This window comes from Lemur catta, chromosome 1, assembly GCF_020740605.2.
Source record: "Lemur catta isolate mLemCat1 chromosome 1, mLemCat1.pri, whole genome shotgun sequence".
NCBI lineage: Eukaryota > Metazoa > Chordata > Mammalia > Primates > Lemuridae > Lemur > Lemur catta.
This window is the reverse complement of record NC_059128.1, coordinates 78,600,743-78,626,863: the sequence shown is the minus strand read 5'-3', so window position 1 is coordinate 78,626,863 and position 26,121 is coordinate 78,600,743. Positions and strand designations below refer to the sequence as shown.

The window sequence follows — 26,121 nt, the reverse complement described above, 5'->3', positions numbered from 1 at the left end:
ACAATAATGGATTACTTTGCGCTTCTGTAATTCTCCATCCAAGACTTACAGTTTTACATCATAAAGTTTGGGAGTGCTGTCTGAGTATTTGCGTTCTTTTGAATTTTTTTATATATACGTATATATATATATATATATATTTTTTTTTTCTATCCTGAGACAGGACCTCTCTCTGTTGCCCCAGCTAGAGTGCAGTAGTGTCATCATAGCTCACTGCAAATAATAGAAAATATTGCAGAAATTATCTTCTCTTTAAGACTGATTAGCCAAAGGGTGTCTTACTTTGGAATCTCCTGGTGGGATAACAGCACTGATGTAGAACATTTCTAGCATCACAGACAATTCCATTAGACAGATGTGCTCTATACTATACCATTTGAGTCTTCAAAGTCTGTAAATGCAAATACTTTCTTTTTTTAAAGGCTTTGAAAACATTTAAGTTAGCAAAAGCTTATTTTGTTAATTGTGAGCACCACCTCATAAATAATACATATTTGATTGTTAATACTTATCCTTGATCATGACAGTTCCTTTAAACATACCAATCAGGATTTAAGATGAAGGAATAACCAAGTGTAGTGGTTCACTCCTGTAATCCCAGCACTTTGGGAGGCCCAGGTGGGAAGATCATTGGAGCCCAGGAGTCAGAGACCAACCTGGGCAGCATAGATCCTCATCTCTACCAAAAAAAAAAAATATTAAAAAGATGAATAAAAGGAGCCATCATTTGTTGCTCTGAGCCCCCTTTTTACCACTCAGTGCTATATTTTTGTGTTAGCGTAAAGGGGCAGAAGTGAAAGCAGTGGGGAAGAGAGGGGGAAGAAGAGGGAAGTCCTAGAGCAGTTTACGTTCTCTTAGGTTGGAGTGTAGAATTAATGCTACCAGGTTAGCTAAACTGTTCTCTACTCATTGTGCCCTTCTGCCCCACCATTGTGGGTAAATGTTATTGTGGATATGGAATATAATCTAATCTTTTTTCTTAGGTTTGTATGGGAGGATTCTCATAACAGCAGTACACCAACTGACAAGCCCAAACTGCTTGCTCTTAGTGAAAATTATGAACTGCTCATCTATGAGTTTAATTTAAAAGATGGACGATGTGATGCAACCATTTTGTATAGCTACGGTAGGGAGACATTGCAAAAGCTCATTGAAGATCAAGGTATCAGTAAGTATCTACAGGTGGTCTTTCAGCATGTTTAAATTTGTGACATTGTCATATAATTTTATATATTTCAGGACAAGTTCTCGTAGAGGTGAAATCAGGGAGGGAGGTCTACATTGCCCAGTATAGTAGTCACTAGTCACATGGGGCTATTGAGCACCTGAAATGTGGTTAATATGAATTAAGATGTACTTTAAGTATCACGTACATAATCAGATTTTGAAGACTTATTACTAATAAAGTAAAATATTTTAACTTTTTTTATTAATTACATGTTGAAATATTTCAGATATGAGCTAAATTATATATTAGAATGAATTTTGCCTGTTTCTTTTCAATGGCTACTAGAAAACTTAAAATTACATATGTGGCTCACATTATATTTCTGTTGGACAGTGTTGATATAGACTGGTTACGGAGTTGTTGACTGTGTCCTGTCCTGATGTCTGCAGGGAGCAGAAATCAGAGCACTCAGGCTTCTATTTGTAAGGCACTGACATACTCTCCATCCTTGATTATAAGGTTCCTTCTTTTTCTTTAAAAAAAAAAAAAAAATCTGGCCAGGTTCAGTGGCTCACACCTGTAATCCTAGCACTCTGGGAGACCAGTGTGGGAGGATTGTTTCAGGTCAGGAGACCAGCCTGAGCAAGAGCAGGACCCCATCTCTACTAAAAATAAAAAAACTAGCCATGCCTGTAGTTCCACCTACTGGAGAGGCTGAGGCAAGAGGATCACTTGAGTGCAGGAGTTTGAAGTTCCGGTGAGCTATGATGATGCCACTGCACTCTTCCCAGGGTGACAGAACAAGACTCTGTCTCAAAAAAAAAAAAATCTGATTGTTCTTGTGGGGTCACATGGATAAGCTGGCTTTTTTGAATCTTACTTCTGGTGTGCTGTGAGATTTTGGCCATAAACAGAAGGAATCAGAGTGGGCCATCTTTATTCATCCTTTTTCTCACCTCCCAATAACCATTTACTTAGGTGGGTCTGAATAGAAACTGCTTAGAGTTGGACTAAGTGCAATTTCTTTTTTGTTTTACCTATTTGTGTTATGTGTATAAAATCAAATTTACCAATTGTAAAATTGTGACCAGGTATTTGAAATAATATCCTTTTGTTTTGTAGGTATTTCCTTACTGTCTTTGAGAATTCTGTCATTTCACAATAACACATCATTATTGTTGATCAACAAATGTATTATCCTATGCATTATTTTTCCTGAAAGAGATGTTGAAATTAGAGTACTCAATTGTTTCACATTACCCTTGCCTGCACAGGCAGTGGACGTGATTGTTGATGCACAGCTCTGCAGAGAAATTCTTTTTGTTTTGAGTAGCTTAGGTTGGATCTGTATCCTTGGCAGTAAAGATGTTTATTGTACTGTAGAGGAAGAGAATACCTAGAAAGATGAGCCTTTTTAGGTTTTTAGATTTGGGGGCTGGGATTAGTTTTTCTGTAAAATTCTGTAAAAGTTTGCAGGGAAAAAGATCCTCATAAACTTAAAATACTCAACTATATTACTGTATATTCTGTTTGAATAATTTCTAGTATATACATAATTTTCATAGTCATTATCATCTTATCCATATGTATTCATGTTCTTTTAAAATTGTATGTGCCCTGCATTACCTATTTATTCAAAGTGTACTTATTGAATATCTGCTATGGTGCTTGTTCCAGGAAGGATTGAAATGACTGCTTATGATGTGATTCATATTTTTTTATATATGAATATAATCCACCTCTTATCTCTAATGGTGATTCCATCATGTTAACAAATGGTTTGCTTAACCATTGTTAATTTGTTTTTGGAAAATATTGTGGGTCCTTTGTCTCTATCAGATCTATAGGTCATCAGCAAAATTATTTTGAAGATTTGAAAAATGACCCCTTATATGATTTTGGGACTTTTATTTCTGAGCTAAAAGAATGGTTTTTATATTTTAGGTGTATCATTTTGTAAAAATATTGTAAATACTAGATTAACTTAATTTTTGTTGCCAGGTTATAGAACTGTGCTTTCCAACATAGTAGGCACTAGGTGTATATGGCTATTGAGCACTTGAAATTAGCTAGCATAACTTGGAAACCGAATTCTTAATTTTCTTTAATTACTTTATATTTAAAAGCTGATACTCAATTCAGTTATTGGAGAACTTTTAAGTATATTTGGAACAATTTTATTTCTGACTTTCAGCTATAAATTTTACAAAATTTAAATGCAGATCAGGTAATTCCAGTGAAAATTTAGTATCCAAATTAAGACGTGCTGTAAGTGTAAAATACCATATTTTGAATACTTATATCAGAAAAAGAATATGCCAATTTTTATATTCATTACATGTTGAAATGATAATATTTTGGATATATGGTATTGGTTATATAAAATATATTAAAATTAGTTTCACCTAATCTCTTGGATGGCACTATTGGAAAATAGTAGTGTGTTAGGCACAGGATGGATCTTCAGCAAGTATTGTTGAATGAACTCTGTATCAGGTTGTTTATTGTGCCACCAACTTCATAGTCATCTGGTTATTATGATGGGGTTTGCCTCAATTTCTAATTATACCTACAAGGTTAGAGCAATACAGTCTATAGCTCTATCCTGTCCTGTGTTTTAAATGGTTAGGCATAGTTATAAAACTGACATTTTCTTTAACTCTAACTCAAAGACATTTTTGACATTGTGAATGGTACACATGTAGCTCATGTGGATTTAGTACTTCACCAGGAAGATATGTGTAATGAGCAGCAACAGGAGCCAGCCAAGATTTCTTCTTTTACTTCACTGAAAGTGTCTCAAGACCTGGATGTTGTGGTGATTGTCAGCAACTCCAACTCTGCAATTGCTCTTAACTTAAATTTGTATTTCAGGTACGTAGATTACTGCAGTTTCTAATTTGAGGTAAATATTAATAATTAGAGCCACAAGAAGTTAAAAATGTACTTATTAGTTTTTTTAATTTTTAACCAATTTTCTTTTTCTATTTAGTTAGATAATGTTCTAGCTATTACATAGTGAGGTTGTTACTGTATAATAATGCATACAAATTACCACTGGCCTCCTATGTATTTCTGCATGTACATCAAAGTTTTGATTTTGATTTACATAATATGTTATATGTGGGTTATATCGCATAAATAGAAGCAATCAAGATCACACAATTTTAAAAGCCTTTGGCTTTTCAATTCACTCACCTTGTGCTCCATATTAGGAGAGAAATGAGATTTACCGTGTGTTAGAATTGCTGCTTTTGTGGCTTGTGGTCCTGGCTGCCTTGGGGATCACTCTTCTCTTAAAGGACCTTGACAAGATGTATTCAGCTAGCTTTCTGCAGCTGAGGATTTCCCTTGGAGGTCCTGAACTTGTGGTTGTCTAAATATATTAGTAATCACTGAGTGCGTGTTTGTGTTACTTTTTGATTTAGGTATTCTGGTTGCTTCTAATTTTATGATGTTTGAGAGGGGTGTGTGGCACAGCAGCCTATTCATTGCAACTTGCTTATCTAAAAGTAGGCTACACCGGGTTCAGTGCATCACGCCTGTAATCATAGCACATTGGGAGGCTGAGGTGGGAGAACTGCTTGAGGTCAGGAGTTCAGGACCAACCTGAGCAAGAGTGAGACCCTGTCTGTACCAAAAATAGAAAAAAAATTAGGTGGGCGAGGTGGCATGTGCCTAGAGTCCTAGCTACTGAGGAGGCTGAGGGAGGAGGATCGCTTGAGCCCAGAAGTTTGAGGTTGCAGATGCCATTGCACTCTACCCTGGGCCATGATGGAGTGAGATTCTGTTGAAAGAGAGAAATAGGAAGGGAAGAAAGCAAGCCAGTCTCATTTATGACTTCCATTGAAAACCCTTAGGATTTTTGGCTCTACTAAATCCTTGAATAGCTAGGAATGCTTTTTGATGAGTTTTATTGTTTATTATTTGTATTACAAGAAAGGATAAATTCCTCTTTATTTATTCACCAGAACTCTTTACAGCTGTGATGTTTTCATTTGCTTTAAAAGACCTTTTAATGTTTTTCAAAAAACTTTTAACAGGGATGATTAGCACATTCTCAGATTGTGTTCTTGTTTATCAGTAGACCATTTTTACTGATGGAACATACCTTGTATGTGTAGTTATCTTTTGATCATCCAGTTGGAAAACAGTTTGCTAAGGAGGGAGGAGGAAAGCCTATTGAGCTACTCTTTCCATCTGTAATTTTATACTCTTTTCATAATTTTTCTCTTCTTTGAACTTTTGTAGCACTTCTGCTTTGAACCACAGTTTAGCACTTAGTCATATAGTCTTATATTATTTCCCAGCTTTTTGCATGTTTCCCATAGAGTATATAAGCTCTTTGAGAACAAAAATTTGTGGTTTATTTTTTTCATTTCATTATCAGTGACTTTTTTTTCAATTTGCCTTAGCTGTCCACTCCCATAGTCATACCCTGGGTTTTATCAGTATTTGAAATTGCTCCTCCCCCAAAATTGCTACTCTACACCTCTCACTCTCTGATCACAACTTCCCAAACTTTCCAGCTTACTCAAATACCACACTTCACTTGTCATCTGACCTCACTGGAATTTCCAATCCATCGACCTTCCATTCTCCATTCCCTGCCCCCGTTCATTTCCCTCTCTTTCCAATTTGTTCTGGCAAAATCTCAACCCTGAATGAAACCTTTATTCTGCATTCTCAGTGCCTACTGTCAAGGAACTGAGCACTTGTGAGAATACTACAAAGGAGAATTGATACCACTGTTTTACATTCACCATCTTCAGTTGGTCTCTCAATATTCCATGGAAATTGGACAATGATTTTTCATGAGTCTATTCTTTACAACAGTATTTTTAAACCTTCTTTATTTTCTTCAAACCTCCATTCATTTCTTTATTCCCAGCTTTTCTTAGATGACCTTTCCTTCTGCTTTATAAAGGAAGTAGAACCCATCTAATGGGATTTCCATTGGTTTCTCAGTTCCCCTCTTGCTATGAAGGCCCATCCCTCTGTGTGTGCACTAGATCCCATTCCTTCACTTCTCAGGGACCTTTCTGTATTTCTTCTCTTTTCTATACAGTAGTCTCCCCTTACCTGTGGTTTTGCTTTCCAGTTTGTTTCTCGCAGTCAACTGCTGTCCAAAAATATTACATACACTAAGATATTTAGAGAGAGACTTCATTTGGATAACTTTTATTACAGTATATTGTTATAGTTGTTTTATTATTAATTGTTGTTAATCTTATTGTGCCAGATTTTTAAATTAAACTTTTCATAGGTATGTATGCACAGGAAAAAACATCGCACAGTTGACCCTTGAATAACTTGAGGGCTCGGGGTGCCAACCCCTGCACAATTGAAAATCTGCGTGTAACTTGACTCCCCCAAAACAACTAATAGCCTACTGTTGACTGGAAGCCTTAACAATAACATAAACAGTCAACACATATCCTATATGTTACATATATTACATACTCTATTCTTACAATAAAGTAAGCTAGAGAAAAGAAAATGTTATTAAGAAAATCATAAGGAAGAGAAAACACGTTTACATTACTGTGTTTATTGATACCGTATGTTTATGTCATCTGTTAACAAGATGAATCAATCATCTGTCTGAAATGGGAGCCAATTGCAGTTGCAAACGTCAATCTACAGTACATATCCAGCAAGTCAACTTTTTCTTGTGATGTCATGACTTTTCTCTGCTTTTTGGGAGCACTTTCAGCATCTCTAGTGGCATTTTGTATGGGTCCCATGGTGGTATTCAGGGTTTTACAGTAGGGCACTAAACATGATGAAAAATACTTGAGAACTGTGAGAGTTCACTTTTTACTGCAATATGTAATTTACTGGAGAGAGGAGCTGCTAACATGGAAATGATTAGTGTCACATAGCATTTTAAGCGGTAACTTCAAACACTTGATCTCACCGCAATAGCAATAGGAGGTGGCTGTGAAATTATTACAGCAGTACAATATATGTTACAGTTAATTTATGTAGTTATGATTTAATACTGCATCTTTACATTTGTTTACATTTCTTTTGACTGTGAATGGCACCATATATGGTCTGTGTTTGTGTAAGTTTTGATAAACTTTAACTTTCTATAATAGATTTGAGCATATTTTATGGTAGTAAATGATAAAATAGACTAATATTACACATATTTTATGCATTCTTGACATAGTTTTTTCTTAAGTTTTTTGATGTTTCTAAGCTATACAATTCATCTGAGTTTACAAATTGTTGCAAATCTCCAAAAATTTTCCAATATATTTATTGAAAAAAATCTGCATATGAGTGGACCTGCAATGTCCACACATGTGTTGTTTAAGGATGAACTGTATATATAGGGTTCAGTATTATCTGAGGTTTCAGGCACCCACTAGAGGTCTTAAAATATATCCCCCAAGGATAAGGGGCGACTGCTCTATCTCCACCCTCTTTTTGGTATTAGATCCAGATCCAGTTAAGCACCAGGTCCTGGCTATTCTACTGCCTAAATGTTTCTTTAATCTGTCTGCTTTACTCAACCCCTCTGTCATTAATCTACGCCACTATCATCTCTTACCTGAACTACCTTAACAGCCTCCAAATTAGTCTCCCCAGGTCTCTTCTTACTCCCTCAAATCCATCCTCCATTTAGTAGCCAAAGTAATGTTGTTAAAATGCATATATTATCAGAGGTGTAGCCCGGCATTAATATCTAGGGCAGGGTATCTACATTTTTTGATGGGGGAACTACCTTCTCATGCAGCCTCTCTTCTCATTCTCACCCTGCCTTCTCTAACTTCTTTTTGTCATTGCCCTCATGCATGTTATGTCAACACATTACCTTCAAATTGTTAAAAGATTAATATTTAATAATTTCATTGAAGAAGATTGAATGCTTCCCCTTCTCCCCACTAGCTACTTTTCTGCATATGATCATATTGCTTTTCTGCTGAAAACCCTTCCTTAGATTCCTTTTTCTCCTCAAGATCTGTTGCCTAGGCTAGAGTGCAGTGGCACAATCACAGCTCACTTGTAACCTCAAACTCCTGGGCTCAAGTGATTCTCCTGTCCCAGCCTCCCGAGTAGATGAAACTACAGGCATACATACCCCACGTCACCCAGCTAATTTTGTTTTGTTTTGTAGGGACAGGGTCTTGCTATGTTGCCCAGGCTGGTCTTGAGCTCCTGGGCTCCAACAATCCTCCTGCCTCAGCCTCCCAAAGTGCTAGGATTATAAGCGTGAGCCACTGCACCTGGCCAAAAGTTAAACATTCTTTTTTTTTAAAAAAAAAATAATTATTGTGGGTACATAATAGGGGTACCTGTGATGTTTTGGTACAGGTTTACAATGTGTATTAATCAAATCGGGGTAATCGGGGTATCCATCATCTCAGGCATTTATCATTTCTTTAGCCCAGAAGGCCTGAACCATCTTTCCAGTCGTATCTCATTCCACCTTACTTCTCATTCACTATGCCTTGGCCACTCTGGCCGCCGTTGTTTTTCAATTGCCACAGCCCTCCTTCTACATATGCTTTCCCACCTTTACCCACATGCATACTTTGATTTCTAGTTCTTATGCATTCCTTTGCTCTCAGCCTAAGTCTTACTTTGTGGTGGTAGGATAGTAAGTGATTAAAAATCTGGGCTTTATGGTCACAATGATCTTATTCAAAGTTTCTCTGAGCCTTAGTTTCTGTATCTATAAAATGTGTCTATGAGTATATTTACCTCAGGGTTGTTCAGAGGCTTAAATAAGATTGTGTAAAGTGTTTAGCACAACACCTGGAAAATAGTAGACAATAAGTGCTCTTTAAGTTAACCACCTTTATAAAGTTAAATTCTTGAGATTGACTTTGTCACTGTGGTGTAAGCAAGGGAGATAAGGAGTTCCATTCACGGGAATTTGCTGTCTATATTGTTCCTTCTCTGTGCCCTTATTTTTAATAGGAGCAAGAGTAACACATATTTGGGTTTAATCATCATTTTTCACTATGGCTATCATTATTTTTAAATGTAGGCAATACCCAGGACACCTGCTGTGTGAAAGACTGCTAGAAGACCTTCCAATTCAAGGACCGAAGGGGATAGATGAAGATGATCCTGTTAACTCTGACTACAACATGAAACTGACCAAGTTTTCTTTCCAGGTTGATAGGTACAGAAACCTCCTTTTGATTTAGTTTGTTATTATCATTTTTTTATCACGCTGACACTATCCCTTTTAAAGATCTTTACTTGGTGGGTCTTTTTGTTTGTATGTGCACACCCTGGTTTAGTGTTTTACATAATGCTTTTCACTGTAATAGATGTTAAGCGCTACCCTATCTTCCAGATCTTGGAAAGCACAGCTATCATCGTTAAATGAAACAATAAAGAGCTCCAAACTGGAGGTTTCCTGTTGTGCTCCATGGTTCCAGGATATTTTGCATTTGGAGTCCCCTGAATCTGGTAACCACAGTACCAGTGTGCCAAGCTGGGCTTTCATTCCACAGGACATAATGGATGGGCAATACAATTTTCCACAGAAAGATCATGCCAAGACCAGTGATCCAGGAAGATCATGGAAGATAATGCACATCAGTGAACAAGAGGAACCCATCGAGTTGAAATGTGTGTCTGTGACAGGATTCACGGTACTGTTTACTTGGACAGTGGAAAAGACGGGCTGCAACATTGTCCTCTGGGATTTGGAGACCCAGGACATGCAGTGTTTTTCCCTTGGCAAAAAGTGTATTCCTGTAGATAGTAGTGAAGACCAACAACTGTGCCTCATTTTGACAGGTGAGAATGTCTTGTGTCAGATTGAAATCCATTGCTGAAAGGTATGCTTTCTTAATGTACCAGGCGTCCTAAATGTCTCCATACATAGGCAGAATGGGAAATTGTAGCTAAATGTACCTTTACTTGCAAAATATTCATTACAAAATATTTCCTCTGTATGGAGACTTTTGGGACACCCTGTATTTTACTTCTGTTGCCCTGGTGCCTGCACATGCCTACTCTCTCACCAATAAGTGATAATTATGCATGGAGGAAATTTGGTGTTATTTTTAGTAACAGTGTCTCATATGTTTGGTTTTTAATTAAGGTCATTTCTGCCCAGCTAAATGCTGAGATACTAAGAGAAAATTTAAGAGAAAGGAAGGTTGATTTTTAACCCAGATAGTCTTCATTTGACTTCAAAGCAGAGGTTACAGGCTGCTCATGGGTCATGTATGAACTGAATATTTATTTTGTTTGGCTTGTATAGTAGGCTTTTAAAATATATTTTATTTATTATAAACATGCAGAATTAGAGGATTTCACACAGAATCTGAATTTCCAGCTGTTACTGAAAAAAAGATACGCTCGTACAATATGAGCCTGCATTCCTGCATAGTAGCTTATGGGTTGGAGTTGAGTTTCAGTTGTTCTCCTAGATGGGCCATTTTATTTCCGGTTATGTTTTTCTTGCACTTTTCTCACCACCTGCTTGGCCCCTGTAGGAATAGGGCATTTCGATCCATCACCAATGCATTTAGTCAGCATTTATTCCATAATCTCCTACAAAGGTATTGAATGCTGTGATTGAACTAACCATATGTTTCTTCTTCAGTACCCAGATTTTGGTAATCATGTATTTCTGTGTGTCAGGAATATGCTATTCGTTTTTTTAATTTAGTAAACCAGAAATCTGACATCTCTACAAATAATTAAAAGTTCCAAGTATTGATTGTGTAAGGTAATATTAAGTAGAAGTGTGAGATTTAGTGCTGTTTAGTGTTTGCCTTGTCAATGTTTCAAAAACAAAACTTTTCTTTAAAAACATTGAAAAACCAGGATGTGTTAGTTGAAGTAAATAATATACAATAATATTTATTAGATACCGTAATAGTACATGGTGTCCAGTAAACGTATTTGTAATTATAATATTAAGGTATTAGGTAATTAGAAATTAATTCCTAAATCATAATCCTAAAATCTTAAGTCCTAATAATTTATTAAAGCTAATTTTATTTTTTCCTGTAGAAAATGGAATCTCTCTGATTTTGTTTGGTTTGACTCAAGAGGAGTTTTTAAACAGACTAATGATCCATGGAAGTGCCAGCACTGTGGACTCTCTTTGTCATCTCAATGGTTGGGGGAGGTGCTCAATTCCCATACATGCATTAGAGGTAACAGAATTAAATGTCTTTGGAACTTTACTTGATTATTTTCTGTCATGTACTCTTACTTGACTAAAGATTTGGGAGAATTCATTTAACCTAGCAGTGAAAAGAATTAGTTTTTTCCCATCCATGTGCTCATGTCTAGCTATTTCATTGCTCCAATTCTGGTTAGCAGTTTACCCTTTTTGGCTTCGAAAGATATGAGATTATAATCAATATCATTTAAGAAAGAAAAAGATACAGGAAATGGAGGCAACAATAAGCTAATGAGACCAAATGAAGTGGAAACAAGCTGTGGAAAGTTTGAACAGGAATGATCTTTTATTCCTACCTTATGCTCCCTACTCTTCTAATCCAGCTTTCTAGGAGAAATAACCTGAATTTACATAGCATTTTATAGTTCATAAAACTCTTTTATATGCAGTATCTAATTTAGTCCTAAAACAACTACATGAGATAGATTGGTTAGTTTTTATTTTTTTCATTTTACAGATGAAGAAACTTAGGCTCGTAGTGGTTGAGTGAGTAGCTCAGAGCCATACTAATAAAGACAGAAGGTAGACTCAAAGTTGGGGCACTTTCTGCTATACTACATGGTCCCTGAAGTTGATGATGTTATGTGCCAGTTTGTTTTTTTTTTAATGACAGCTTCATTGAGATATACATCACATACCATAAAATTTACTCTGTTAAAGTGTACAATACAGTGGCTTTTAGTGTATTCAGAGTTGTGCAACCAGTCACTACTATCTAATTCTAGAACATTTTTATTGCCCCAAAAAGAAACCCTATACCCATTAGCAGTCCTCCTTATTCCTTGCTATCCCCAAGTCCCAAACACTAATCTTTCTAACTCTGGATTTTCCTATTCTGGACATTTCATATAAATGGAATTATGAAACGTGACCTTTTGTGACTGGCCTCTTTCACGTAACATGTTTTCAGGTTCATCCATGTTGCAGCATGTGTCACTAGTACATCATTCCTTTTTATGGCTGAATAATCCATTGTGTAGATATATGCTACATTTTGTTTATCCATTCGTCAGTTGATGGACATTTGGGTTGTTTCCACTTTTTGGCCATTATGAACATTTATACCAGTTTTTGTGTTGACATACGTCTTCATTTTTCTTGGGTATACACCTAGCTGTGGAATTTGTGAGTCACTTAACCTTTTTTGAGGAACCTCCGAACTCTTTTCCACAGTGGCTACACCATTTTACATTCCCACCGGCAATGTATTGAGGATTCTACTAGCTCCACACCTTCGCTAACATTTATTATTGTCTACCTTTGTTGATTATAGCCATCCTAGTGGATATGAAATCCAAATGAAATGGTGTCCCATTGTGGGTTTTTTTTTTTTTTTTTTTTTTTGAGACAGAGTCTCACTCTGTTGCCTGGGCTAGAGTGAGTGCTGTGGCGTCAGCCTTGCTCACAGCAACCTCAAACTCCTGGGCTCAAGCAATCCTCCTGCCTCAGCCTCCCGAGTAGCTGGGACTACAGCCATGAGCCACCATGCCCAGCTAATTTTTTCTATATATATTTTTAGCTGTCCAAATCATTTCTTTCTATTTTTAGTAGAGACGGGGTCTCGCTCTTGCTCAGGCTGATCTCGAACTCCTGAGCTCAAACGATCCGTTTGCCTCGGCCTCCCATAGTGCTGGGATTACAGGCGTGAGCCACTGCACCCGGCCCTCATTGTGGTTTTGATTTGCATTTTCCCGGTGACTACAGATCATGTGCATATTGGCTATTTGTATATTTATGTTTAAATATATATATAAACAGCCGGGCGCGGTGGCTCACGCCTGTAATCCTAGCCCTCTGGGAGGCCGAGGCGGGCGGATCGCTCGAGGTCAGGAGTTCAAGACCAGCCTGAGCGAGACCCCGTCTCTACTAAAAATAGAAATAAAATTATCTGGCCAACTAAAATATATATAGAAAAAATTAGCCGGGCATGGTGGCACATGCTTGTAATCCCAGCTACTCGGGAGGCTGAGGCAGTAGGATCGCTTAAAGCCCAGGAGTTTGAGGTTGCTGTGAGCTAGGCTGATGCCACGGCACTCACTCTAGCCTGGGCAACAAAGTGAGACTCTGTCTCAAAAAAAAAAAATAAATAAATAAATAAATAAATATATATATAAACATATAAACATGTGCATATTGGCTATTTGTATACCTTCTTTGGAGAAATATCTATTCAATTACTTTGTTCCTTTTGAAATTGGGTTATTATATTGAGTTTTAAGAGTTCTTAGGCCGGGCACGGTGGTTCACGCCTATAATCCTAGCACTCTGGGAGGCCGAGGCAGGTGGATCGCTCGAGTCAGGAGTTCGAGACCAGCCTGAGCAAGAGCGAGACCCCGTCTCTACTAAAAATAGAAAGAAATTATCTGGCCAACTAAAAATATATATACAAAAAAGTAGCCGGGCATGGTGGCACATGCCTGTAGTCCCAGCTACTTGGGAGGCTGAGGCAGTAGGATTGCTTAAGCCCAGGAGTTTGAGGTTGCTGTGAGCTAGGCTGATGCCGCGGCACTCACTCTAGCCTGGGCAACAAAGCCAGACTCTGTCTCAAAAAAAAAGAGTTCTTTATATACTCTAGATGCAAGACCTTTATTAGATAATGATTTACAAATATTTTCTCCCATTCTTTGGGTTATCTTTTCACCTTCTTGATAGTGTCCTTTGAAACACAAAAGTTTTTAATTCTGATGAAGTCTATTCATTTTTGTCATTTGTGCTTTTGGTGTCATATCTAAGAAACCATTGCCTGATCTGAGGTCACAGAGATTTACTCTTATGAGTTTCATGGTTTTAGCTCCTACAGTTAGGTTTACAATGCATTTTGAGTTAATTTTTTGTATGGTATTAGGAAGGGATCCAACTTCTTTCCTTTGCTTGTAGATATTCAATTGTTCCAGCACTATTTGTTGAAAAACTTATATATTTCAAGGTATCATTATAGAAAAAATATTTAAGTTGCTGATAAATCTACCATCCAGAAATAATCATGTTTACCATATGGGGGTTATTTCCTTATAATTGTTTTTCCTATGTATTAATATTAATAATAAGCAAGTGTTATTAATCTTCATATTAACTCTATAGGTAAATACTGTTATCCCCATTTTATAGATGAGGAAACTGAAGCCTAGAGAGGTTATGAAATCTAATTCAGCAGTACATGTGCATAAAATGGTAACATCAGGATTTTAACTCAGGCAGTATAACTCCAGAGCCTCACCCCTTATACAGTGTATGTGTCTGTATGTGAATTTAATTAGTATTGCATATTGTATAAACATTGTTTTGGCCTTACTCTTTCCTGACATAAAAATGAGTGAATATTGTATATTTTAGGTGGTAACAATAGCAATAATAATGAAACAAATATTCTTATACTCACCATCAAGGCAAGAAATAGAATATCATGAGTATCTGTAAATGTGTGCCTTTCCCCGATCCTATTCGTTTACCTTGCCCAGCCAATAGAGTTAACCACCATTCTGAAATTTTTAACCATTCCCATGATTTTCTTTGTTTTACTCCATATAAATGTGCCCCCAAATAATGCTATTTAGTTTTGGCTGTTGTTGAATTTTGTATAAAATGGAATCATATATATTCTTTTGAGACTTGCTTTTTTTCCCCTCACTCGGCATGAGTGATTCATCCATGTTCATGTGTATACAGTTCACTCAGTTTCACCCCTGTGTAGTATCCCATTGTATAAATACATGTTTATACAACTTTGTTTCCAGTTTTTTGCTATTATAAGCAGTATTGCTATAAAGTTTTTTACATACCTACTGTGGCACATGTGCAAGAGTTTCTCTTCAGTGGTTGTAGAATTGCTGGATCATAGGGCATGCACATCTTTAATTTTACCAGATAATGCTCTAGTTTTCCAAAATTGTTTTATCAGTTTATGCTCTCTCCAGCAATGTATGTGAGTTCTGACTGTTGCATGTCTTTGCCAACACTAGTATGGTCAGATTTGAAAATTTTTTTCCAATCTGATAGTATGATGGGTTTCACTTTGCATTTTCCTGATGATTAAGGTTGAACATCTTTGTGTGTATATGTATATGATATTTGGATTTCTTTTGAAAAGTGACTAAGTTTTTTGCTCATTTTTTTTGGAGGAGGTGGTGTTTGTCTTTTCCTTATTGGTCTTCAATGTTTGATACATTCTAGATACCAATCCTGTTGTGTGTGTAGTAGATATGTTATAGGCTATAGCTTGTCTTTTTATTAAATACTTTCTTCATGGGGTCTTTAATATAGTTCTTAATTTTAATATAGTTCAATAATCAGTCTTTTTCCTTGTGACTAATGGTGTTTGTGACTTCTATCCTGAGGTCGTAAAGATGTTTTTATATTTTTTCTTAAAGGTTTTTAAATTGTGATTTTCACTTTTAAGTCCTTTATCCATTTGGAACTTATATTTATACATGGTGTAGACTGTTTATATTTTTTCCCATATTGAAACCATTTGTCTCAGCACTGTTTTTTTTTTGAGACAGAGTCTCACTCTGTTGCCCAGGCTAGAGTGCCATGGCGTCAGCCTAGCTCACAGCAACCTCAAACTCCTGGGCTCACGCAATCCTTCTGCCTCAGCCTCCCGAGTAGCTGTGACTACAGGCACATGCCACCATGCCTGGTTAATTTTTTCTATATATGTTTTTAGTTGTTCAGATAATTTCTTTCTATTTTTAATAGAGACAAGGTCTCACTCTCGCTCAGGCTCGTCTTGAACTCCTGACCTTGAGCGATCCTCCTGCCTTGGCCTCCCAGAGTGCTAGGATTACAGATGTGAGCCACCACGCCCGGCCTCAGCACCGTTTTTTGAAACGTTCTCCCTTTTACCACTGATTTAAAATGTCTTGTGTGTCACATATCAAATTTCCATATATGCATGAGTTTTGTTTCTGGGCTCTCAATTCTCTATACCATAGATCTTTGTCTATCCTTGGGCCAGTTCCATCCTGTCTTAATTATATAGAATGTAAATAAGGGCAAATTCCCTCACCTTGTTCTCCTTTGGAGTGCCTGTTCTCTTTCTTTTAATCCTGATATTTTCAGATCAGCTTGTCAAATTTCATGAAAAATTGTTAGGATTTTGATTAGAATTACATTAAACCTATATATCAAGTTGGAAGGGAATGACATCTTTAGGATATTGAATCTTCCAATCCATAAATATAGTCCTGTCTATATTTTTTTTAGGTCTTCATTAATGTTTTTCAATAAAACATTACAATTTTTCCATTAAAAGCTTGACATCATTTGTTAGCTTCATTCTTGGTGTATGTGTTCGTCGTGTATATGTATGTGTGTATTGTATGTGTATACTTAAATACTATATATATTATTTATTATAAATAGTGTATTTTAAAATAACATTTTTTCCAGTATAAGGAAATAAAATTAACTTTTATGCATTGATTCTTGTATCCAGCAAATTGATTAAATCAATCTTAATTCATCTGTTAGAATTTTTTTGGACAAAGCCTATCTCTGAATCATATGTTAGATTTTACTGAACTTTCTATATAATTAATGTACATAGAGCATCAAAATAATATAGTTTTGTTTCTTCTCTTTAAATTCCTATACCCCTTACTTCTTTTTCTTATTGTACTGTTAGGACCTCTAGTGTAATATCACCCAGAAGTAATCTTTATCTTAGTCCTGATTTTAAAAAAGAATACCTGTAATGTCTCAGTATTAAGTATGGTTGCTCTGTGTGTGTGTGTGTGTGTGTGTGAGTGTGTTTATGTGTGTATGTGTATGTTTTAAGATACCCTTTATAAGGTTAAATAAGTTCCCTTTTTCCCAGCTATGAGGTTTTATCATGAATGGGTATTGACTTTTATTGTATGCTTGTATCTACTGAGACAATCATATGAATTATGTACTTCAATCTGTTATTATAATGAACCACATTAATTGATTTTTACATTTTTATTGTGAAATATAAGATATGGTAGAATACAGTTTAACAAATAATTATTAAGCAAAAACTCTTGTAACTACCACCCAGGTCAGGAAATAAAACATTATAAACGCTCCAGAAGCTCCCTTGTGCCCTCTATGAGGTTGGAAATTAAATATTCAGTTTCTGTTCTTTTAGAGGCTATCCTTAGAATTATAATGTAGATATTTAAATTATTAAATCTAAAGTTAATAAGTTTTTGTTTTGGATAACGCAAATCTATTGATTACTTTAAATTCATTTACCCTTACCCTATTTATGTTGTTTAATTTTTTAAACTACATTAGACATTATTATTGTGTATTTAGATTAATTTCCTTTTACATAGATATCATACATTTTTTTTTCTCTTCATTTCTCTTATTTTATCCCTTCATTTGCCTGAAGTGTATCATTAGAGTCTCCTTTGGTAAGGGTTTGACTGGTGCTAAACTTAGTTTTAAATCTAAGTAATGATGTCTATTTTGCTGTAATTCTTTTTGGGTTGTTTTGTTCGGGGGGAGGGGTTCTTTTTTTTTTTGCAGTACACCATGTTGTCCAAGATTTTGCTATAATTCTTGAAAGATGTTTTCGTTGGGTTTAGAATTTTAGGTAGCTTGTTATTTCCTTTCAACATATTTCTACTATCTTCTAGATCCCATTTTCACTGATAAATCAAATATTATTTCTTTTTTTTCCTACCCTCAGGCTTTTTTTGGTGATCTTTTTGTTTTTGGTGTTCTGCAGTTTCACTGTGATTTATGTCACACTAATGGCCCTCAATTGAAAAATATTTGTCTGTATCATACTAGTTCTTTAAAATTTGTTGAGCCTTAGTTTATAGCCTCGTAAGTATAGTCATGCATCATCTGAGCAGTACATTGCTAGGTGATTTTTTTCATGCAAACATCATAGAGTGTGCTTATACACTATGCTATATGGTATAGCCTATTGCTCTTAAACCACAAACCTGTACAGCATGTTCCTGTACTGAAAGCTGTAGGCAGTTGTAACACAATGGTGAGTATTTGTGTATCTAAACATAAAAAAGGTACAGTAAAAATATGGTAAAAAATATTTTTAAAAACATACACTTGCATAGACTATAAATGGAGCTTACAGGACTGGAAGTTGCTCTGGATGATTCAGTGAGTGAGTGATAGTGAATGTGAAAGTCTTGGACATTACTGTACACTACTGTAGAATTCATAAATACTGTACACTTACTTAGGCTACACTAAATTTATAGAATAAGGTTTTCTTCAATTATAAATTAGCTTACTGTAACTTTTTTACTTTATAAACTTCTAAATTGTTTAAACTTTTTGACTCTTTTGTAATAACACTTAGCTTAAAACACAAACACATTATATAGCTGTACAAAGATATTTTTCTTTACATCCTTACTCTATAAGCTTGCTTCTATTTTTAAAAGTTTTTCTTTTTTTTACTTTTTAAACTTTTGTTTAAAAACAAATACACATATTAGCTTAGGCCTACACAGGGTTAGGGTCATGATTGTCTTCCACCACCACATCTTATCCCACTGAACAGTCTTCAGAGGCAGTAACAAGCATGGAGCTGTCATCTCCTAATGATAGCAATGCCTTGTCTAGAATACTTCCTGAAGGACTTGCCTGAGGTTGTTTTATAGGTAACATTTTTTTTTAATAAGTAAAAGGAATATACTCTAAATTAACAGTGAAAAGTATGTTATAGTAAAAGGCAATAGGAATTTTTTAGCTTCCTTATAATTTTATGGGACCACTGAAATATGGTTATGTGGCACATTACTCACTTTTCATAAAAGTTCCATGTGCTTGAAAATGTATTTTCCAATTTTCACACTGGTATATCAATCAGAAGTAGGCTTTTTTTTTTTTTTACTTTGTTAAAGCCAAGTTTGTATTTGTTTTGATATCAATAAATTTAGGGGGTATAAATGTTTTTTGTTACACGGACAAACTATGGAATGCTGAAGTCAAGGCTTTTCATGTGCCTGTCACTAGAATAGTGTACATTATACCTGAGAAGTAGACTTTTGACATTTTATTCAATTTCTCTTAACCTCTATGAGTCTTTGTTTCATGGTGGATAATTTCTTCATATCTCCCAATGCACTAATTCTCTCTTCAGCTGTGTCTAATCTGCTATCAAATACATCTATTGTGTTTCTAATTTCAATTCTTATGTTTTTTAATTCAGAATTACTATTTGGTCATTGTTTTTATATGTATTATTTTGAAATTTCAAAAATCTACAGAAAATTTTTGAAAAACAGTTTACCTTTTAGTAGTTTACCATTTAGTTACCCTTCACCTAAATTCACCAGTTATTAACGTTTTACCACATTTGTTTTAACTTGGTGTACCTCTTTGTTTTGTTTGGCTGAACCATTTGAAAGTTGCAAACTTCATAACCCTTTACTCTAAGTACTTTAGCATATATCTCCTAAGAACAAGAATATTCTTATTTATTCATAGATAATTCAGTTTTTCCTTCCACCACTTGGAACAAAGGCATAGTGTGTTTATGGTCTCCCTCTAGGACCAGTAAATTTCTAGTTCATCCTTTTTTGGTGGGTGTCACCTTGCGTGGATCCTACCTTTGTCCTGTCTTTTCTTCTTTTATATAATTTCCACCAATATCTCTCAGCCTAATCTCCCTAGTATATTAACACCCAGAACTTTGGCCCATTGGCTTTCAAAATCTGGTCCCCAGACCAGCAGCATTGCCATCGCCCAGGGATTTATTAGAAATGCAAATTCTAAGGCTCCATCCCGTACCTACTGAATGAGAAAGTCTGGGAGAAGGGCTTACTTAGCAATGCACATTTTGACCATCTCTCTAGGTGATTCTGAGGCACAGTGCTTTATGCTAGGAGTGGCAAACTTTTTCTCTGAAGGACCAGATAGTAAATGTTTTCGCCAGTTTTCTCTTTTGCACCTACTTAGCTGTGCCATTGTAGCCATTGACAATATGTAAGTGAACGGGTGTGGCTATGTTCCTCATATACTTTGTTTAGAAAACAGGCAAGGGCTGCATTTGGTTGGTGGGCCTTAGTTTTCCACCCCCTGCTTTAGGCTGTCAGAGATCTGTAGAAGCCTTTTGGAAGCTGTTGCCTTTAGAGCTCAGTTACTTTTTTGAAATGTCTTTCTTCTTGTTTTTATGGATTTCCCTGACTTTCCAGTTCAATTGAGCATTTAAAGATGTATGTTTAATTTGTGATTTGTAAGTGTTCTGTATAGGAAGGTTCCTCAAGATGCCTAGTCAGAACTGGGAGTCTGTTTTTAGCCTGCTTTTTCAGTTAACTTTATATCATACCATTATAACATTTTAATTCAAATAGAATATGACTTAACTATAAGGATAATCCCTAGTACTTAGTATGGAATAGTTGTAGAATTATAAAATGGTAGAGCTGGAAAGGTTTTCTAGTCTAATAACCTCCTGTTTTTACTGCAATGGAAAGTGATGTTCAGAAAGGTTACAGAGACTTGCCCCAGATCACATATTAAGTCATTGTCAGAATCTTCACTAGAACCCAGATACTTATGCTGTCTTGCGTCTCCTGTAGTCTTAGCAAATTAAGTTCTAAAGTTTTTCTAATAAAAAATATGTATCCTGATTTTTTTCCTATTGTGATTTTTTTTTTTTTTTTTTTTCTGATTTCTCTACCCTCCCCCTCATTTCAGGCTGGGTTAGAAAATCGTCAGCTGGACACAGTAGATTTCTTTTTGAAGAGCAAGGAAAATCTTTTTAATCCGTCCTCAAAATCTTCTGTACCTGATAGGTTTGATCACGTTTCATCCCATTTATATTTAAGAAGTAAGTAGAATAAAGGCTTCTACATTTGTATTTATCATTTAATCTTTTTAATCACTTTCAAATTATTGTTTTCTGATGGTTTATTTTACTTGCCAAAACTCAGTCATGGGATTTTATATTCTTTGTGGAAACCTGAGAGAGTTATTAGAATCTGTAAATGTTCTCATTCTGAGTGGGCTATTTGTTTATATCCTGTACTGTGCTTTGTATTTTTAGTATGCAGGGAAGAGATGATCTTTCAAATTCCAGAGAATTTTATACAAGAGAGAATAAAATTCATTTGGAAAATTGCCTGTCCTTGCAACCATCTGAGATGTGTATTGACAGTATGGCTTTCTGAGTTGTGAATTGGGACTTCTTATAAAGATTTTCATCCTGATTCTTCTGCTTTTTTGATATATCACCAACGGTTCTTTTCAAGATTTTTGGCTTTCCTTTTTAACAAATAGGAAGCCTAACTTTTACTCTTGGACTTGGTAGCCATGCAAATCCTGTTCTTAGAGGAATAGGGTAATAAAATGTGTTTTCTCCTTATTAATTAAAAATCATAGGAGACCATTGTTTTGGACTAAGCTCCTATACTAGGCCCCACCCAAAAATCAGAATGGATTCACCCATGCTAAAGTTCCACTTCACCAAACCTAAGTTGTTATCTGACCCTTGTAAGAAGTCAGGAGAGTTAACAGCCAATTTCCCAAACAGGCCAGTTTCAGTCTTGAATCGGCATGATGATGAAATTCCTTTTGCTGTAGTCCTTATGCAAAAGAAGTAGCCTGATGATCAGTTTCTTCTACTGTTCTGTCTCCCTGTCCTAACTGTACAACAAAAGTAGCTTTGAAACAACAAATATGCTTCCTTTAGTTCGTCTCTGTCTATAATGTCAACCTCTTTTCTCAGCTCATTGGAACACTTTTTCTATTATATGGAATAAAGTATGGTCCCATTCTATAAGTATAGTAAAGCCAGCTGAGATCTTTAAATTTGTTGTAATTTTGTCTTTTGACACCCTGTATGTACAGTTTTATAATCTCCTTTTTTTTCCACTTCATAATATAGTATCTTTCCTATATGGGCTGTATCATAATTTACCCAGCCATACCCCTATTGGACATTTAGATTGATTCCAGTTTTTAACTATTGGCAATGTGCTATAAATGGTGTGTGTGTGTGTGTAATTTCACGTATGTATAATTATTCACTTGGGATAAATTCTAGACAAGGAATTTTCAAGTCTAAGAGTATACACAGTTTATATTCTTAAATGACTTGATAAATTGTCCTAGAAAAAGTTTTATCACTTAGTACTCTAGTTACATGTAGAAAATGACCACCTGCTCTTTTTCTACTGGTGTAGTGTTAGTTCTCACTGAGACTACGAATTAGATATTTTCTTTTTAAAAAAATTTTGTTCTGAGTACAGGATTTGGTCTCCTTGAATTGCCAGCTTTTTGTATGCTCCAATTTTTTTTAAATCTGCTTGAATTTATAAAAAAGACCTGGTTTTATGGTATTGAGCAGGGCTCCATCAGTGACTGTATGTTCGTTATTCACTTCTGCTTGGTGGGCAGTGATTTCTCCTCATTCCACTCTTACCTACACTGCTTTGTTCTAAAGGGTGGAGATGGGTCTGGAATGAGAAGCATGGAAATAGCTTTACCTTCCTCTTCTAGGGGAAAACTCATGTTTCCCATAATTCTCACTCACATAGATATAATCCTAAAGGTGGGGCTGGTGCTGAGATAACTAGGAATCACTCCATTAGGGCCTTTCATTGCAAATAGAGGATACAGGGGTGTATACTTCTTGGTTTCACCTGCATGTTTAAGAGAATGGCTTTGGAATTAGGTTTAAGTTGAAGTTTTGGCTCTGTCACTTTCTAAATTAGCTGGGGCAAGTTACTTATCCTCTCTGAACCTCAGTTTCCTTATCTACAGAAAGGAGAATATAATACCTACCTCTTAGGTTTTTTTTTTTTTATTTGTTAATTGTCTATCAAGAGAAACTATTCCTTAGCCCTCATATTCATAGCTCAGGAACACAGATCAGTGACAAACTTCTATGTAAATCAACCCAAAGAAATTCTTTTATATTCCAGAATCACTGCACTCTGAAAGATGCCAGACTTCCTCATCTCCTCAAAATCTTTCATAGCCTCATAATTTCTGTAGAAATCTGCATATGCCTTCTTTCTTGGTTCTGCCACACCAAACTCATACAAAGCTGCAACCCCCAGGAATACAATGAATGCTCCAACAATATGAAACCTCAGACGTGTGGCCAGGCCACACGTCTGAGGTTTCATCAAAGCACTGGAAGCTGTAGTAGTAACTGTCCTTGATGAGTGTGCCAACCTCAACATGTCTTCCTGGCTGATGGAGAAATAAACTGCCCTTAGGTCATTGAAAGGAATAAATGAGATAGCATTTATAAAACACCAAGTACAATACTTGAAAGATGTAGGTGTTCAACAAAATGGTAGTTAATAATAACTATTAGTAATTAGAATCATTAAAGTTTACAGGTAATAAGCCTTCATAAAAGTTTTGAAAGCTTTTTGAAAATAAGACATTGGTCCTTGTTTTATGTTAAAAATATTGCATCCTAATGTTTTTGGATATGTTACTTTTATTGGTAATATCCTTGTGGTCTTCATGTTAATTTCTTTGGTTCTTTCTCAGATGTAGAAGAGCTGACCCCAGCACTGGATTTACTTTGCTCAGCAATTAGAGAGAGTGATTCTGAAACCCAAAGCAAGCACTTTTCAGAACAATTGCTTAATCTTACACTTTCTTTCCTTAACAAACAAATAAAGGAGCTTTTTATTCACACTGAAGGTAAGAATAGCAGGACAGAAGTACAAGTGCTGCTGTTGCATGAGAGAGCATAGCCAGTGGAATACCATTTGCTAAATTTGAGTAAAGTCAGTGTGTAACTGAGTGAGCGAAATGGGTTTTAATACTAGAAAAGTTGGCAGAAAGACTGAGGATTAATCATTGTGAAGAACATGCAAAGGAAAGGGTTATATTAAAACACAGAGCTACTTGTAAATAGTAAAAATCTCAAACATACAGTTTGAAATTTGAAAATACGAATTTTGAATTTTGGCATTCTCTAGAATTCTTTATGACAATTCATGATATGTATGTTCTCTCTCCATATGTATATACACACACACACACACACACGTACACAGTCACCCATATACCCATAAACACACGTGAATGGACACATTCGTATTTTCCACAGAGCTAGATGAACATCTGCAGAAAGGAGTGAACATTTTGACCAGCTACATTAATGAACTTCGAACTTTCATGATGAAGTTTCCTTGGAAGCTAACAGAATTTACAGATGAATATGATGCCAATGAAAATAACCCCAAAGGAAAGGAGAGCGATACATGGGAGAAACTCAGCTTGGAGGTAAATGCAAGTAATTATCACTTCTTTTATATGCCAGATTCAAAGGATCTGAGAAAACAATAGAAAAAACAGAAATTTAGATTTTGTACACTTGTGATTAGAATCTTTGGCAAGGGTTTTGAGTTCTATAGGTTTTGGGATCTCTGGGCATGACTTTAAATGTCTGCAAGCTCCCTTTATCTAATTTGGAACACAGGTCCCCTTTTAGTGCCATATCTGCCCACTTGGATCCAGTAATAGACACCCAACCCCAAAACCATGTGAAGTGGCACTCTCTTAGCAATATTCCTTCACTGGCTAGGGCCTTGTATGGACTCATGCATTCTGCCTGACCTCTGAATAAATTGAATTGCTGCTGGCGATAAGATCTTTGGAAATTTTTATTTTATGACATTATTATTTAGAAGTATACTCAATTTGAGTCCTATCTGAAATTCTAAATAAGACATTTTGCCAGTTAAATTTTCTATGTCCATCTTTTTGGCTTTCTTTTCTCAGTAGAAGTTAATACAACCAAAATGTGCTGCTCTGTGTGTGACTTATGGACTGGAAGAATTCCTTCACCCACATGGAGAGTAGTGGTATTAGAAAAACAAAAGCAAAAATAGCTTAACACAGATGATCATTATCAATAAGGAGTGAAAGTGATAAGGTTGAGATGCTGCCAGGTTCTCAAGACGGCAGTTCTTGGGATGGAGGGATTGGGAAAGTAACTGGTGTGACTGCATTTTTTTGTCCCTCTTATTCATTCTCTAACCAGAAAGTACTTACTTTTCCTTCTATTTTTTTGACTGCTGTTTACTGTCTCCTTCACAGCTTTCTCTGGAGACCTTGTCTCCAGCTGCATGCATGTGAATGTGTGCATTTGTGTGTACACACAATTTTGTATGTGGCTTAATGGCATTCATAGACCCCTTTATACCCCCAGGTTAAGAATGCCTCCTTTCTGTTCTCTCGGGGAGTTTAAATCTTCAGTTTATGTCATTATTTCTTTTCTTTTTTTTTTTTTTTTTTTTTTGAGACAGAGTGTCACTTTGTTGCCCGGGCTTGAGTGAGTGCCGTGGCATCAGCCTAGCTCACAGCAACCTCAAACTCCTGGGCTTAAGCGATCCTACTGCCTCAGCCTCCCTAGTAGCTGGGACTACAGGCATGAGCCACCATGCCCGGCTAATTTTTTTTGTATATATATTTTTTAGTTGGCCAGATAATTTCTTTCTATTTTTAGTAGAGACGGGGTCTCACTCTTGCTCAGGCTGGTCTCGAACTCCTGACCTCGAGCGATCCACCCGCCTCGGCCTCCCAGAGCTAGGATTACAGGCGTGAGCCACCGCGCCCGGCCAGTTTATGTCATTATTTCTTTTCATTTGGATTATTGTAGTAACCTAATGCCACGCTATCTTGAGCTTAAATTGCTTTCAGTCAGTTCTCCACATTGCTGCCTGGATATTTTTCCTAAAATATATATCTGATTATGTATATCACCTCTTGCTTTTAAGGCCTTTCAGTGGCTCCACGTAAATTTCAGGATACAATCCATCTCACATGCAAGGCACTTCATGATGAAACCTCTGCTTTTCCTTCA

At 36.0% G+C, this 26,121-nt stretch overlaps 1 protein-coding gene across 5 annotated transcripts in view; it reads left to right on the top strand.

The window, feature by feature from the left end:
* Positions 1–26,121, top strand: part of SPG11 (SPG11 vesicle trafficking associated, spatacsin) — a 74,736-nt gene that overhangs the window by 859 nt on the left and 47,756 nt on the right. For 4 of the 5 annotated variants that reach the window (XM_045528068.1, XM_045528070.1, XM_045528072.1 and 1 more), the window contains exons 2-10: positions 984–1,168; positions 2,291–2,515; positions 3,841–4,042; positions 9,174–9,311; positions 9,489–9,937; positions 11,165–11,310; positions 20,985–21,117; positions 23,796–23,951; positions 24,364–24,539. In XM_045528068.1, the coding sequence (XP_045384024.1) occupies positions 984–1,168; positions 2,291–2,515; positions 3,841–4,042; positions 9,174–9,311; positions 9,489–9,937; positions 11,165–11,310; positions 20,985–21,117; positions 23,796–23,951; positions 24,364–24,539 (1,810 nt within the window). Of the gene's footprint in view, positions 1–983; positions 1,169–2,290; positions 2,516–3,840; positions 4,043–9,173; positions 9,312–9,488; positions 9,938–11,164; positions 11,311–20,984; positions 21,118–23,795; positions 23,952–24,363; positions 24,540–26,121 lie in introns of those variants that run through there. The other variant, XM_045528071.1, reaches the window with a different exon arrangement.